This window comes from Hyla sarda, chromosome 1 (genome assembly GCF_029499605.1).
Source record: "Hyla sarda isolate aHylSar1 chromosome 1, aHylSar1.hap1, whole genome shotgun sequence".
Lineage (NCBI taxonomy): Eukaryota > Metazoa > Chordata > Amphibia > Anura > Hylidae > Hyla > Hyla sarda.
Window position 1 is genome coordinate 510,318,680 of NC_079189.1, and position 17,953 is coordinate 510,336,632.

Below are 17,953 nucleotides of genomic sequence, written 5' to 3' on the forward strand. Positions count from 1 at the left end.
TTAGTCTCCTGAATGTTACTATTGTACTCAACCACAGCAACTGTTTGCTCTTTACTAACACAGCTATGGTTAGACACAATTATAGTGTTGCCAGCTTCATTCTATCACAGACAGTGAAGAATGTGGCCATGTTTATGAAGGAATTCAGTTAACCTAGGCATCATAGGCAAGATTTAAATTACATAGTTCATTATTTGGTTTCCATAAAAAAAAAAAAAAAAAACTGGATGCATTTTTAACTTTCCATAAGAGCATTGTCCAACTTTTGTCACAGCAGTGAATCCTGAGTGCAATTTGCGTTGTCTGATTTTTTTTGTTATACACCCACATTTGAGTTTCTTTTGGTAGCAAATGTAACTTAAAGGGGTATTCCAGAATTTTTTTTGATTGTGCTACAGGGGTAACTGTAAAGTTAGTGTAGTTAATAATATAATGTATGTGCCTGTGTTTGATGGCTGGTGTGCCAGTTCTTATGTGATCTTTGCTTCAATGTTTATTTTTACCAGCATACAAAATGACTGTTGTCTCAATATGTGGAGCGACTGCTGGGTGGGATGGAGATTATTCTCCAGGGAGATGTAGTTTTGCAACAGCTGGAAAGCAGCTCAGGTGTGCGCCAATGGCTGGGGTGGCTGATGTGTGGGAGGGAGAAAAGTGACTACACACATACAAACAAAGGATCCTGGGACTTGTAGTTGGAGATAGGAACTCAACCAGAATTAGCCATTTCACAAAAAGAAACCAGCAGCATTATAGTGGACTCACAACACCGCCATTTAGCCACAAGACAAGCACAAATCCTTCCTAAGCATATCCATTACTGTCTGGCAGGTAAGTACTAAAATAACCCTATGGTGGATAACCCCTTTAAAGAAGCTGTTATTCGTGGCTCCTGTACTGATCACACCAGTCACACATTCTCATGTTAAAAATGAGACAATTACAGTCTTCACCAAGCTTTCCTATGTTTGACTAGTCTCATAAAACCACTGCAATACGTGTTACTTAACAAGAAATACAAATGATATCTTGTTTTTTTATTTACTTTTTAAATTCATTTATATATTGCTTAGACAATGACAATTATTCCTTATCACTCTGCAGGGCAACGTAGATGATGCTGATGACCCAAGTACAAGCATAGGATCCTATAATTATATGTTGGAGGCCAACATTGGCAAAACTATGTTGGAATTCCAGGTCAGTACTATAAGTAATATATTTGCATTCTTTTTTTTGAGTCTCATAAAATTTTTATTTTATTCCAAGGGCCAATCCTATTATCTAACTTGCCTGATATCATATAGATATATAAAAGATATGTGAATGTTTTAGGAAAGTACTAAACAAGATGTGAACAAGAAGGGAATATACTTCAGATGTCCCTATTGCATCCAGTCATGTTATTGTTTCAAGATGTAAAATTGTGAATTGGTACAAGGATATGGAAATCAGCCAATGTAGTATAATATGGTCATAAGAAGGAAGTCATAGAGTGGCAGAAGGATGTTTTTGGATTTGTTATGCCATAATGTCAAAGGAAATCTTTTGGTTGTGACGCATTAGTTCTTTAAATAGTGATCAACATAATGTACAGTACGAATACATATGGTTCCAGTTATCTGGACAGTATTATCATGCATATTTGATAACTTTAGTCATTCAGATGGAACATTCTTAACAAGTTGATGAATCAGAACTGAATCCTTACCAGCCATATGAGAAATACCAGTTTATATAGACACTACTCTTCTAACAAGCTTTGTATAAATAAATAGTATAGGCAAATGTAATATATCTTATCAGAAAATACATCTTTCCTTACTTATGAAGGTATTTCCTGTTCCTTCTCCCTTTTAAACTCATCATTCACTGAAAACTCATGAATGGTTCAAGTCTATCTGAAGACGTATCAGCTCACTGAAATATCCGATAACAATAGCCCATGAAAGTCTTTGGAGAGGGAATTGAGTTGCTAGAAAAAAACAGAGGCAGAAAGAGACACATAGACGATCTAATGTTATGCAGGATTCACAGCTTGCACTGCTCAGTACTGCTTAATAATCGCTTCCATGCTTATTGTATGAAAGACATCATGGCAGCTGGTCTCATCCACTACCCTAGAAAAAAAGCAAACATTAGAGATTGAACCTACAGAGGGATAAAATGGCAACATTTCATATACAAATTATGTAATAATCAGAAATACTACTTTATTGTGATGCCAGGCCTGTCTAGAAAATACATTCTACAGTTATATCTTCAGCAGCACCAACTAAATATTATAATTTCCAAAGTTCAGCACAAAATATTTTTGTAGTAGGGCCAGACAACAACAGAGCACAAAATAGCTCCATAATAGCACCAAATATCACAATGCAGCTTAAAAAAAAACAGCTTAAAAAGACCATGTTTATAGCATAAAATGCCATTGCAAATATCACAGTTAAGCCTATTCAGCAGAAGCAGTATTGTCCCTCTTCCCATGTTTTCCCTACTGGTGGAAGCATTTTGCCCCATTCACCCCTTTACCACCCTCCCCCACTGGCTGTATTATGTCTGTAAACACATGTTCTCCTATCGGCAGCTACATTTTCCTCCTTCTCATTCATCCTCAATATTCTACCTAGCCTTTCCCCTGGTGCAGTAGAATTTGTATCCTTCCCCCAATAGTAGTAGTATTCTCCCCCAATCCACCCTTCCCCACTGGGAGCAAAATATTTTATTATTCCAAATTCTTCCAAGCTGGCAAAAACAAAGGAAATGCTGGCGGGAGCAGGTAGAATGCCCAAGCTTCACTTTTTACCTAATTTGCAGTAACTTTCTAGTCTCAAGAGTACCGCGGAACTTCCTAGAGGAAGAGCCTGTGTTCTTTTGGTACAATTTGAGCACTTTGAGAAAAACTGCTGTAAGTTTGGCACAGTAGGACTGCAAAGGATCCCAAGGTTACATTGGGAATACAGGGACTTAAAATACCCATCTGAATGAGGTCACAGATACTTTTTTGAAAAAAATCTGTAAGATATTTTTGATTGTATAGGAAATTGGGTCTGTAGATGAAAAGATTTAAAAAAAATATATACCTACCCCTGGCCCCTTGCAGTTCCTGATGCAGCTCCTGTTCTGCAGCTCTCAGTCTACTGCCTGCTTCTGGGAGGAAGCTTGAACCACGACCTGCCCACTTTTGCGGCCCCTGATTGGCTGAGTGGGCAGGTCCTTTTCCAAGCTCTTGTCTCACAAACAGACAAAATATAAAAGTAGCAATGAACCAGAAGCTGATGAAACAGGAGACTCCTGTGGGGGACCAGTGGTAGGTAAGTATCATTTCTTTTCTTTTACAGTCCCAACATTATGTTTTTACCACAAAACCTTTTCAAGGAAAACGTATCCATTTATTGCAGGTATTATTGTATTTATTCTTAATGTATTACTTATTATTATTATTGTAGTAGTAGCAATGCATGCTAAATTTCCCCTTTATCATAGAAAGTGTTATAATGCATTCATGAAACTCAAGACATTAAATAACTCGCTGCCAACAATGGCTAAGCTTGCTGTACATTTGGGAAATATAAGAAGGCAAAAGAATAGCTGTGCAGTCAGTATAACAAATTTAATTCAACACAAGTATTTTGCTGTGCACTCAGTCCCAATACTAAACATATCCCCATACACCACATAAAAGAGAAGGAGATGGTGCCAGCAAAGGCACCAGATGATTGTGAATGAGAAGAAAGTCAATTCCAAACATGCCCTGGCCAATTATCAGAGTGGATTAAATAAACATTCCCAATGTTCAGATGCCGATTATTTAGGGTGTGATGTGTGTGTCCCTATAGAGCTTGTTAATGCAAGTAAATGTATGCTAGGAGATCAGATACCCATGAATAAAACATACTATCGTACAAAAAAATAGAAAATGTCTTCCAAGGTAAATGAACTTAACATATTTTTTTTCCAGCAGGAAATTAGTTCTTTCCTCGCCTTCAAATATTAATAGGTGAGAACAGTGAGTGGCCAAAAAATAGACTCTTAAAAACAGCTCTGTGGGGAAGGCTGAAATGAAACGCAACAGGGGGTACAATTACAGCATTTGCCCACATCAAGATCTCTATGGAAATAGTCAGATTTGCTATACCAGATTTATGTCAATCAAAACTCTTAATTGAATTTAATTTTGTTCAGTCTTAACCCCATGGAATATTTTTGTCCAATTTCTAAGAAAGTGGAATTACAGAATATTTGTTCTAGATGACCACATTAATGGCAAATACCACATAAAGACTTGGCTGCAAATATTGTATTTAAAAAAATAAATAAAAAAAAAGACTTGTCTTTTGAAGACTTTATTTCATTGCTTTTAGGGCATTATAGATACTTAAAGGGATTGTCCAGGATTAGAAAAACATGACTGGCAAAAAAAAATTTCCTTGCATTACATTTATAATATATTATTTATTTTTAACTTTTCTGGTCTTTTGCACAATAAGGGAGACTGGCTTAGGCTATGATGACATCTTCGCCGGAGCCTCAGTCACAGATTCTGTCCAAATTACCTGACAACAAACTTAGCAAGCAGTGTTTTTGGTAAAGTCCAATATAATGATGGCAACCATGACAGATACTCAACAGAAATCATTGAAGATTTTTCTTTTCTAGACTCCATTGATAGTGTCTAATGATGCACCAAATCTATCAAGTAATGTAATTAATTTTGCGCGTCTTCAGACGCTTGTAAGTCCACAAGTGATAGACCAAGAAATATGATCATTCTACATGAAAACACTGCTGAAAACACTTGTCTTCCTCTAGCAGCATCTTACTGTGAGCTTTGTGTTATTTTTGGACTGTTCCTTTTGAATATATTATTTTGTGAATATATTATTCACACTGATGATATTTGAAACAGTGCTATATTTTATTGGTTGTGCATCTGAGCTTTACTAAAGTGAATAGAGCTGAGTTGCAATGACACACGACGTGGCACAAGTATGCCACTTTTTTTTTTTTTAAGCGGCTTTATTTTGTTCATCAAAGTAAATCCATATTAGAAAAAATATTTACAAAAATATTACCTTTATCCATTTTAACTTTTCCTTACATATGAAATATATCTTATAGTAGATAATTGCACAATACTCCAGTCAGTCCCAGGGATAGCATTGACACTCAAAAATAAATAGAAAGTCCAGCTCACCTCCCCTATAGCTCCATGCACAGATCCACACTCTGGCCCCAATGTCCGATCAATGGGTAAGAAAGAAAGGATGATCCAGCACTTGGAAAATCGCAGCTTTATTGTAAATCCTCAGGATAAAAACGTACACCCACCTCAACTTGACATGTCAAAATTGACATGTCGAGTTGAAGTGGGTGTTCATTTTTACATACAAAGTTGAAGTGAGTTGAAGTAGAGCCAAGTTGAAGTGGGTGTTCGTTTTTACATACACTTCAACCCGACATATGAATCTTGACGCGTTTCGAGTGCATGTGCTCGAAATGCGTCAAGATTGATATGTCGAGTTGAAGTGGGTGTTCATTTGAATCCTAAGGATTTACAATAAAGCTGCGATTTTCCAAGTGCTGGGTCATACTTTCTTTCTTACCCATAGCATTGACACTGTCTTATCTTTGAAGCTTCTCATCTAAGCATTTTACAGATAATGCAGTCACATTTATAAATGTGAATATTTTTTAGTCTTCTTACCACTTATCTGAAGAATGGGGTGCCTGACTGACCAGCACATCCAGGAGTATTGGAGAGGCACTTTTACACTCTTCTCTCTATAAGGTCTATGTGAGTTACAAAAACTGCTGAGCAAGCTCTCAACTTGACTGTTTTCAAAAACTCCTATAGACTTCAATAGATAGAGTTCTCCTAACAGGTGGGGATCCTAGACCTCTCATAAGGCATCACAACACAGACCTCCCATGACCCATGCTGTACACTGTGCAGAAACTCCAGAAATGGTTAGCAACACACTCTTGTTTTCCTGGCTCTCACATTTACGGTTACAACAGTTGCAACATCCTGCTGGCTCTCCATCACGTCTGGCACTGGAAATAGAAGGCAATGCTGGGATGTCTTAGCATAGAAGAAACAGCTCATGAAAAGTATAGAGGAATTAGCACATAGAGTGTTGTTTCTGCTTTTTGTGTTTTTTGCTACATAACCATATGTCGAAAGCAAAAAAATTTTATTATGAAAATATAACATTTTGAAATATACTGTATTTATCGGTGTATAACACGCACTTTTAAAACTTAAATTTAAGGCAAAAAACCTGCCTGTGTGTTATACGCTGATAAATCTTCTGGTCACTGATTTAAAGCGGCAGCAGCGGCTGCTTGTTAAGTAATAGCAGCACAGCCGCGGCCACTTTAAATCAGTGACCAGCGGTATCTCCTCTCCGCTCTGGAAAACTATCACTTATTTTCTCCCGCACTATCCACAGGTACTGGTGGATAGTGTGGGAAACACTGATTAAAACGAGCCCTACATTGTCTGGATCTGCCCTACCTTTTAATCAGCGTTTCACGCGCTATCCACCAGTACCTGTGTATAGTGCGGGAGAAAACCAGTGACAGTTTTACTTTTCATTTTCCCTACCTCCCCCCTCCCTCATCATTCCCCCTTTCCCTGCTTTTTATAGTTTTGTTTATTTTCCTTACCTGGCTGCGCTTCGGCAGGTCAGGTCAGGCGGGGGGTCTTGCGTGCTGCGGTCAGTCAAGCAGATGAGTGACGTCCTCTGCCGGCTTCTCTTTGTGGCATCAGTGACGTCATTTAATTTCCTGTAGTCGCCGCCGAAAAGGGACATCCCTGATGCCGCGCAGAGAAGCCAGCAGAGAACGTCACTCATCTGCTTCACTGACCGCAGCCCGCAAGACAGCCGAAGCGCAGCCAGGTAAGGAAAGGGGAAGAGTGGTCTTCAACCTGCAAAACCTCCAGATGTTGCAAAACTACAACTCCCAGCATGCCCGGACAGCAGTTGGCTGTCCTGGCATGCTGGGAGTTGTAGTTTTGCAACATCTGGAGGTCTGCAGGTTGAAGACCACTCATAGGAGGAACATGATGGGGGGATGATGAGATGGGGAAATGATGAGGGGGGGGGGGATGATGAGGGGGGAATGATGGGGGACATGATGAGACAGGGTGGGGGGATGACAGGGGGAAACGATGGTGGGGGGAGGCACTAAATGCTTAATGTCTGTATGGCTAGTGGTGGTCTATGACAGGGGGAAATGATGAGACATGGGGGGATGATGAGACATGGGGGTTGGCGATGAGAGGGGTAAATGTGGCACAGGGACTAATAAAAGGGAAGGAATGGTGTGGCACTGGAGGGGACGGGACCAAACTGAGGTGCAGAAGAAAACAAAGTTGGGGGGATGATGTGGCATTTAGTCCAAGTCATTTATTTTACATTTTATTATTTTTACTTATATTTCCCTGTTAAAATGGGGGTGCGTGTTATACGCCGATAAATAAGGTAACTTAAATGGGCACTCTCATTAAAACTAATTCTTGCTATTCAGAAAAGGAGAGATGATCCGGCTCTACAGGTAAAAACTCGAATTTATTGGCACCCACCACAGGAAAACATGGATAAAAGTAACTTGTTTCAAGCGCCAAACACTGCGCTCTTAGTCATACAACTAGTTGCGAACATTCACAGGATTTTATAGGTGGGGCAATCCCTGGCTCCCACAATCGTGTGGGAGCATGGGAATTAACCCTTAACAGAATCCAAATCACATAAAAGATGTATAGTTGTTCCATAAATAAATAGGTAATAAACAGATCCAAAATGAAAACACACATAGATACAGGAATACCATGCAATAGGGAAGAAACACTTTCGTTAAATCAAAAAAAATTGTACAGATTGAAAAAAAGCTGAAAATCATACAAAAACGCATGGTGTGAACAGATGCCAAGACACAAAAATAGATGAATAAATAAGTAAATAAATAAAGAAGTACTTAAATAGATCAATAATGTAAAATGATGTCCTGCCGTCTGTTCATGTCATGCGGAAAACGGGTGGTCAGTTTCAAAATCCAGAAAACCTCCCGGTTAAAGAGTTTTTGTTTGTGGTTACCACCTCGTTTGGATATGTGGACACGTTCTATGGTAGTACATCTCAGGGATGAAAAACTTCCTGAGTAAAAATCTGCACAATGTTTCGATACAGCTGAGACATTCCGGGAATTGAAGTGGGGAATGTCTGATAAATGTTTTCGAAGTCTAGTTTTTAACGAATTAGTTGTACATCCAACATATTGCATGCGGCAAGTTAGGCAGGACACCAAGTATACCACAAATGTGGTGTTACAATTAATTATTTTTCTGATGTTGATAATTTCATTAAAATGCATAATAGTTCATATACTTTGCCAGCATCAGGTGTTTTGCCCACTCACTTACCACAGCAAACTTCTCTTAATACTGTTTTTTCTTTTCAGGATCTAACATCTTTGTCTGCACTCAATCAATTATATGATCATGGTTCCACGGTTCCCTGCGATTTACCTAAATTTTCTACCAGAAATACTAATTTTTATCCCATAGCATCCAGGACAACAGTCCTTGATCTTTTTCAGGATGCCGTGGAACATGATCTCGATATATTATCACAGTCATTTACACAATCACGTTCTAATGTGACACGTGCAGAGAAACTTGACAGCCTGTCCGCTGCTGACGACATAGTGGTGAGACAGGCTGACAAGGGCAGGGCAGTAGTCATTTTGGATAAAGGACTTTATAGAAAAATTAATTTGGATATGTTATCTGACATTGATACTTATATTATGCTAAGGTCCGATCCAACTACTCATTTCAAATACCAACTGTCTGAGCTTGTGCACTTGGGAAGAGAACGGGGTTTCTTCACCTCCAAGGAAGCGGATTTTATTTTGGAACAACATCCGATCATCCCTATATTTCATTCGCTCCCTAAAGTACACAAGCTCATGTTTCCCCCACCCTGCCGACCCATTCTGGCCGGCATAGGATCCTTAAATGAGAACTTGTGCTCCTGGGTTAACACCCTGCTCCAACCTTTGGTCCCCTCCATGCCTGGTTACATCCAGGATACTAAGCATTTATTATTTAATTTGATTTCTTTTACTTGGGAGGGTGACTATACTTGGGTTTCAGCAGACGTCACCTCGTTATATTCAGTCATTCCTCACGATCTTGCTATTATAGCTCTTAGGTGGTTTCTTTCTGTTTATTCTTCTTAGACTTCTTCTCTTTGGAAATTTTTGGAACGTGCTGTCACCTATCTTCTTCACCACAATTATTTCATGTTTGATGGGGCCTTTTTTCTTCAGACCACTGGTGCTTCTATGGGGGCAACATTTTCCCCTTCTTTAGCTAATATTTACATTTCTTGGTGGGAGGCTCATTATTTGTTCTCATCTGACAATACTTTCTCTTCCCAACTTATCTGGTACGGTCGCTATTTTGACAATCTCATTTTCATCTGGAGGTCGGGGGTGGCGACCACGCCAGACTTCACATCTTATCTCAACTCTAATGTCTGTAATCTTTGCTTTACTGTTACTCGCCACTCTCATTCTGTATCTTTTCTTTAAAATTTCGGGGTGACGTCCTGAATAACAAGGTTTTTACCAATACATTTTTCAAAAGTACAGCTGTCAACTCCATCCTGCATGCCCGGTCATGTCGCCTACCGCTTGTTACCAAGAACCTGCCGGTGGGTGAGATGATCCGGGCACGTAGGAATTGCACTATGAGGGAAGACTTCCTTCGGGAAGCTGAGACCATTCAGTCTCATCTCAGTGCCCGCGGTTACCACAAGTGGTCATTGGACAGGGCTGAAAAAATTGCCCTCTCCAAGAGCCACATTGATCTGTTGAACAGTTCCCATAAACCCAAATTCAGACGGGGACCTTCACCGGTTATTTTTTTTACCGTCTATAGTACAGAATTTAGGAGTATCTGTAACATTGTACGAAAACATATGCCTATGATTTTGAACGATCCTCATTTTAAATATATAGAGGAGGTGGGTTACAAGTGTGTGGCCAGGAGGGCTCCTACTGTGGGCCAAATTGTTTCACCCAGCCAGTTCTTATCCACCCGCTCCCGGGTGCCTTCCTGGCTCACACACACTGGCTCTTACAAATATGGACATACACGTTGCACATGTTGCACGGTTATGCAGGTCACCAAGTATTTTACATCATATACTGATAACAAGACTTTTGAGATTAAACAATATATTAATTGTAACACCACATTTGTGGTATACTTGGTGTCCTGCCTAACTTGCCGCATGCAATATGTTGGATGTACGACTAATTTGTTAAAAACTAGTTCTCCCCTGTATGGCTTCAGGTGATGTAACGCCTGCTGGGGAACACCCCTTCCCAGTCTGTGAATCTTACTAAGACAGAGAAGAAAATATAGAGCAATATCAAGGTAGAAAACTAAAACATAATAAAAATAAAGGTAGGGGTGGTTTATCATGATGGGGGCCGTGAACTGGGAGGATTATATAATGTATTAAGATCATGAGAGGTACTCTTTAAAATCCTGCTCAATGGCTGGTAACCTACTGTTCTCTAGGTCGGCTGACCAGCCCTATATTAACACCAGTGCCTTTTCACATGACACCCAGCAGGTAAACACGAGAGGTGCCATACATATGTAAAGTTATGGGCAACCAGCAATAAATCTGCAACATGCAGCAACATAAATTGCCATATTCACACCTGAAGTCGGAATATTCAGATTTTTTTCATACAGTATGTATCTTTTCTGTTATTTTTTTTTTTTTACAATGAAGCAGATTTACCACTCTGAAATTTCTTCCTAACGAAAATCTGCAGCAAATCTGTTACCTCTGACTATAACTTTACTGTATACAATGAGAGATTTACCAATGGCAAATGGTGTTATCACAGTGTCAAAATAACCTGAAGCACAAAACGTCTTTTTATTTAATTTTTTTTATTTTTTTTTAGACAGAAATTTTATTTAATCCTTTATAACAGTGTTTCCCAACCAGTGTGCCTCCAGCTGTTACAAAACTAGAAATCCCAGCATGCCTTGACAGCCATTGGTTGGGTGTTTTGGCAGCCGCTTTAAGTCCACACTTTGGAGATCTAGGATCTAAGAAAGACAGTGTTTCCCAACCAGTGTGCCTCCAGCTGTTGCAAAACTACAACTCTCAGCATGCTGGGACTTTTACAACCACTGGAGGCACCCTGCTTCGGAAACACTGCTTTATCATATACATAATATCCTGCACTGTGAACTATTGGGGGAATTGGATTGTGTGAAATACCGAACGCTGAGCAAACCACAAGGAGTGCACACTAAAAGACTGTGTTATGATGAAGAAGTTCATGTATTTTTTGGATATAAACCTGAAAACTAAACGTGCCTCCAGAACTTTTAGAGAACCAAAACCACCTGAAATGAATGTGTGAATTCCGCAAAGTAGGTCTATTCTTCCCACCCATGTATAAAACAAGACCCCACTCCACAATTCAGTGTAGGGGAACTAAACCTGTACTCCGCTTGGATACCATTAAAAAGGACAGCAGATAAGACCTCACTACTTTTAGTGCTAGCCATAAAAAAAAATCATTTTGTAATGTGTTTGTGCTCTCGGCTATAAACGTGTCACTTCCTTCCCCCATTCGCAGGCCACCCACGATTCCAATAATGCACTTTATGTTCTGTAAACCACAAGTGAAGCATGGTTACGTACACATCTGACATGGGCAAAGTTTAATGATCTGCTCAGCATTCCAATATCTAGCATTTGTAACATGCTTCAGAAGTGTTCACTTGTTGCAATATGTGTTCTTTAAAGGGGTACTCCTGTAGAAAAAAATGTTTTTTTCAAATCAAGTGGTGCCAGACAGTTAAACAGATTTGTATATTATGTCTATTTAAAAATCTTAATCCTTCCAGTACTTATCAGCTGCTGTATGCTCCAGAGGAAGTTGTGTAGTTCTTTTCAGTCTGTCCATAGTGCTCTCTGCTGCCACCTCTGTCCATGTTAGGAACTGCTATGGAGAGGTTTGCTATGAGTATTTGCTCCTGCTTTGGACAGTACCTGATATTGACAGAGATGGCAGCAGAGAGCACTGTGGTCAGACTGGAAAGAACTACACAACTTCCTCTGGAGCATACAGCAGCTGATAAGTACTGGAAGCTTTGAGTTTTTTAAACAGAAGTAATTTACAAATCTAATATATAAAGACAAGAAAGGGGAGAGCACTCTGAGGGCATGTATCACCTGGACTGGATGGCGGTCAAACCCCGGTACCTATGTTCATGTCTCCTGCGGGGTGCACACAAACAAGTATGAAGTATCAGAAAGATACAATAAAGAAAAACGTACTAGGTGCACTCACCGCTCAGCGGAGACTACTGCATGCCGGGGTCCGTTACACTGGGAGCTGGATCACAGGGAGGGCGCAGGGAGTGTTGCGCTCGGAGGCTACGCCGGCAGTTTCGCACGTAAGTGCGTGCTTCTTCCGGCCTCCAGAGGCCGGAAGAAGCACGCACTTAAGTGCGAAACTGCCGGCGTAGCCTCCGAGCGCAACACTCCCTGCGCCCTCCCTGTGATCCAGCTCCTAGTGTACGTGCGAAACTGCCGGCGTAGCCTCCGAGCACCACACTCCCTGCGCCCTCGCTGTGTGATCCAGCTCCCATTGTACCGGACCCCGGCATGCAGTAGTCTCCGCTGAGCGGTGAGTGCACCTACTACGTTTTTCTTTATCTAATTTACAAATCTGTTTAACTTTATGGAACCAGTTGATTTGAAAACATTTGTTTTCCACTGGAGTATCCCTTTAAGGGCTGTTACTCACGGCTATTCCCTATGGACTAGAATGGCTGCAGAATACCCAATGTATGATTCGAGTCATCCAATCCCCCTCGCTGGCACTAGCGCTGACAACCTTAAAGAAAACACAATTAGAATAGAAAGAATAACAGACCCCCATCTCATCACGCAGAAATTCGCCATCCAGGCCAAGGAAGAGTATTGTTTTCACGAAAGGCTGTGGTAGGTTTCAAAAGTGGAGTTTTGCGGCTGCAGTGAGTTTATAATGAAATAAAGGAAGAACATTTCTTTGAAGAACAGATGAACTGAAATGCACTTGCATTTAATATTTCTTTTATTACGTTATCCACTTTAGAAAATTTTATTTACCTTTTTTTTTTTTTTTTGCCATTTTTAAGGAATCAAAGCATATTGGTTTAATGGACTGAATGTTTACTTTAATTTTGCCGAACTTCAAAGCACTTGCAGGTACGATTTGCAGAATGACATTTTATGGTCAAAAATGAACAGAATGCAGTTACTAGCAGACTATGTTAAGTCTATTGGGTACGCAGCAGTACATGCCAGCATACCATTCTGCCACGTACCATTGGACTGTCTGCAAGTGACTATCTTCTACCCATTTCCATGCACAGCATTGAAATCCGATCAATTGGTTTGCCAAAAATGTTTTAACTATTTTAACCTGTGGATTAATTATTGTTGGAAATGGATAAAGAAGTTAAAGCAGAACTGTCATATCTCAATAAAAGAAAATAATGCTTCTATATGTTACTCACTAAATCATGCAGAGACTTTATGGGGGAGATTTATCATTAGTGTTGCTCGCGAATATTCGCAATGCGAATTTTATTCGCGAATATCGCATATTCGTGAATTCGCGAATTTTCGCGAATATAGCACTATATATTCGTAATTACGAATGTTTTTTTAATTTTTTTTTTCCCAGTACACATCACAGTGATCACCCCTCTCTGCTTCCAGCTTGTGTGGTGTAAAGAAGGCTCTAATACTATTGTGTGAGACTGGTGTGCGCATTTTCGCATATGCTAATTTTGTATATGCTAATTTTCGCATATGTTAATTTTCGCTTACGTGAAAATAAAACGAGAATATTACGAATATGCGAATATTCGTGAATATATGACGAATATTCGTCCATATATTCGCGAATATTCGCAAATTCGAATATGGCCAATGCCGCTCAACACTATTTATCATTGCTTTTAGAGCATTTTTTTGTCTATGTTCAGGCGCAGTTCATGCGCAAGCAGCATATTTTGAGACTTTTATGCACCTTTTCATATAGACAGTTTCACTCTCTTTGCTTCCCATAGAACTTATTCTTTTTGACCATGCAGTGGTTACATATTTATCATTTGCAACTTTTGTCAAAAGTCCCTATTTTGTACACAAAGGTAAATTTTTAGGCGAAAAGCTACACCACCTACCAGTAGGCGTGAGAATAATTTCTACCTTCCGCAATTCAACATTTAACTCCTTCCCACAGAATCCCATCTAAAGACAGCGAATTGTGCAGGTCCTTCGCACATTCCGCCGTCTATAGACAGCATTCAGTTAACTCTGCGATGCGCAGCATCGCACCGGTTAACTGGCAGAAGTCCCGCTGATACCAGCGGGGGACAACTTCTTGTAGCCCCCCAGGCCCAGGGATCGACCGATATCGATTTTTTTAGGGCCGATACCGAAAATCTGTGACCTTTCAGGCCGATAACTTATACCGATATTCCGGTATAAGTTATTGGTTATTCCCCCCCCCTCCCATCTCCCGGCCCCGCAGAAGCCGCTGCAGATCAATGATTTAAAGCGGGCGCTTTAAATCAATGAACTGCAGCGGCTTTTGCGGGGCCAGAGACTGCCGCCGCTGCCCGCTTCTTCCCCCCTGCCTGTTCTGGGGTCCTCCCTATTCCAACCGCGGCCGCTGCCCCATCCCCGGTTTTATGATTACCTGTTCCCGTGGTCCGCGCTACTTCTGGCTCCGGTGGCGTCCTGAGCTGTCACTGTGTGCACTGACGGGGACATCGCGTTGAGGACGTCACTCGTCATTGCACTGCACAGCGCGCAGGATGTCGCAGGAGCCAGAAGTAGCGCGGACCCAGTGCCCTGGGAACAGGCAATTGTAAAACCGGGGATGGGGGAGGCAATGGGGCAGTGTCGGCATCAGCATCAGAGGCAGCATTGAAGATCATCACTAATCTTCGCTGCTGCTTCTAGGAATTTCAAAACTACAACTCCCAGCATGCCCAGACAGTCCAGGCATGCTGGGAGTTGTAGTTCTGTAACATCTGGTCCTGCAGATGTTGCAGAACTACAATTCCCAGCATGCCTAGGCAGTCTGGGCATTCTTGGAGTTGAAGTTTTGCAATATCTGGAGGGCCACAGTTTGGAGACAACTACACAGTGGTCCCCAATCTGTTCTCCAGTTGTTGCAAAACTACAACTCCCAGCATGCACTTCAGCTGTCTGGGCATGCTGGGAGTTGTAGTTTTGCAACAACTGGAGGCACACTGTCTGGAAAACATTATATGTTTTCTAACTCGGTGTTTCCCAACCCATGTGCCTCCAGCTGTTGCAAAACTAAAACTCCCAGCATGCACTGACAGACCATGCATGCTGGGAGTTTTAGTAACAAACTCTGTGTTTTGCAACCAGTGTGCCTCCAGCTGTTGCATAACTACAACCCCCAGCATGCACGGACAGCCAAAGGGCATGCTGAAAGTTATAGTAGTGTGCCTCCAGCTGTTGCATGACTACAAGTCCCAGCATGCCCTTCAGTCACCGTATGCTGAGAATTGTAGTTTTTCAACAGCTGGAGGTTTGCCCGGCTATGCGCTGACAAGTACTTGCCAGTGCATGGCCAGTATTTGTCGACGCTTTCGAATACCAATTCTCAACCCGTGGCGTACCCCTACCCAGGCCTCTGGTTGTTGGGCTGACTCTTTTTTAGAAAAGGTGTACGTTGGACAACTGTTCACGCTAAAGGAAAGCTGCGCCTTATTCATCATTATGCTGCGCATTGTTGATGAATAAGGCGCATGCTAGTCAAAGTATAGACAAAAAAAAAAGGTGGATATTTGATCTAAAATAGACATTTCTTGATAAATCTCCCTCTGTGTCTAGCTACTGTATTTGGCACACAAATCCCTCTAATCTGCTGCTCACTCATTCTAACATTCACTGCTCAGGAAGGAGCATGTCTGAAGCAAGCACTGCGCCCGCCCTCACTCCCCATGCCTTCACCTCTGCCCCAAGTGTGCTGTGCTTTATCTCTTCATTCAAGTCACTGAAGCTGTGCTTTAGCTTGGGCAAAGAACATGCTGCAACCAGACAGGATTATGTTTTTGAATGATATATGTGTGTATATATATATATATATATATATATATATAATATGCGCCATGATTTCTATAAAAAGTAGATTTTTTTTAAATTTTTTTTTTTAGGAAGTATAATAGAAAGGTTAATGTTTTGCCAATGTACAATATATAAAAAGTTCTTCAATCTAACAATGCCCCTTTAAATTGTGAAATAATTTTTTCCTTGCATACCTATAACTATAACTGTAAGAAAAGTAAAATGGAAGAAATAAAATAGTTTTTCTAACCTACTGGGAAAAAAAGATGTGTATATAACATTGCAACATCTGTCAAAATGGGAACTTAAATCTTTGGATCTGATTTTTCCTGCATTTTCTCCAAAGTGTACTGTTGATAGCACAGCAAGAGTTTATTTAACATAAAATTTTCCTAGAGGGATTATAAAATATTTTCAAAAGTTTTTTTTTAAATAAAATTCCATGGTTTTGTTCCATTAACCATTCATAGGGGTCACAATTAGATTTTTGGACTCTATTAAGCTGCTGATAGCACCATCTAGAGGACTTCAATGGTATCCTAGGGGTCCTGTGGGACCCAATATAAAACTTGCGAGAGCGGGTGGTTTTTAGTCTTGTGCAGGTGGGAGCAGGCGGTCACCTACTTACAGTGGGTCCTGCAAAATCTTGCGCAGACCAGAAAACCTCTGAAATGGCACAGGGGGCTGATGAAATGGCACAAGAGGTGATGAAATGGTACAGGAGGGAGGGAGTGGGAGTGGAACACATACCTTGCCGGAGATGGTGGTATTGGTCAGACATCCAGCAGGAGTGGGTGTGGGAACAGGACTAAGAAAACTGTCCCGCACAGGGCTCTAGCACCATCTATGGTGCACAGCTATTTCCCTTTGTCCCCATTCAATGATGTGGCACCTGTTTACCATCACTTCTCCTTTCTTCTATGCCATGAAATTGTGCTGGAGAAAGTGCAACAGATTTACCAGGCTGGCTTTATGCTAGGGAATAATTAAACAATACACTGGCATGTGGAGGAAGAAGGGGGTTACTGGTTACTACTGGGTTACTATGAACAGTAAATAAACAACAGGAGCAATATCATAGCAAGGAAGGGGTTACTTCACAAACGCAGCCATCGTCTAAGCAGTGAACTACTGCTGGACATTATGGTGACTGTAGGGAAGGAAGAGAGAATCTTGTGTTAAGAAAGCAGCACCTTTTTAAGTAGCCTTGATTTTGCCTTTCAGGCAGTGTGGAACTCATGGAGGAGGCAGACAAGCTCGGGCTGTAGGCTCTGCCCGCTTCCTGTGTTCCATACTGATCTCTTTTCTGCTTTAGGGTGCGTTCACACGCTATTACTAGCAGCGGGTTTCCCGCTGCGGGAATCCTGCTGCGAGTTACGTAACCATTGATTTAAATGGGTCCACAGACAGTCCGCAATAGTGTCAGATTTGCGGACTGTCCGGGGACCCATTTAAATGAATGGTAGCGTAACTCGCAGCGGGTTTCCCGCAGCAGGAAACCCGCTGCTAGTTACTAGCGTCTGAACGCACCCTTAGATAGATTTCCCCTAACAGGCAGTGTACAGCAGTTTGCAGGAAAGGGAGAATAGTCGGCAAGACTTAAAGGGGTACTCTCCTGGAAAACTTTTTTTTTATTTTTTAAATCAACTGGTGCCAGAAAGTAAAACAGATTTGTAAATTACTTCTATTTAAAAATCTTAATCCTTCTAGTACTTATCAGCTTCTGTTTGCTCCGCAGGAAG

The 17,953-nt window shown here is 41.0% G+C and overlaps 1 protein-coding gene across 4 annotated transcripts in view; it reads left to right on the forward strand.

The window, feature by feature from the left end:
* LIX1 (limb and CNS expressed 1) overlaps positions 1-17,953 on the forward strand; it is a 206,902-nt gene that overhangs the window by 158,821 nt on the left and 30,128 nt on the right. For all 4 annotated transcript variants that reach the window (XR_008847495.1, XM_056537560.1, XM_056537558.1 and 1 more), the window contains one exon: positions 1,105-1,200. Coding sequence is in view for 3 of the 4 variants with exons in the window: in XM_056537560.1 (XP_056393535.1) it covers positions 1,105-1,200 (96 nt within the window). In the remaining variant the exon portion in view is untranslated. The remainder of the gene's footprint in view (positions 1-1,104; positions 1,201-17,953) is intronic.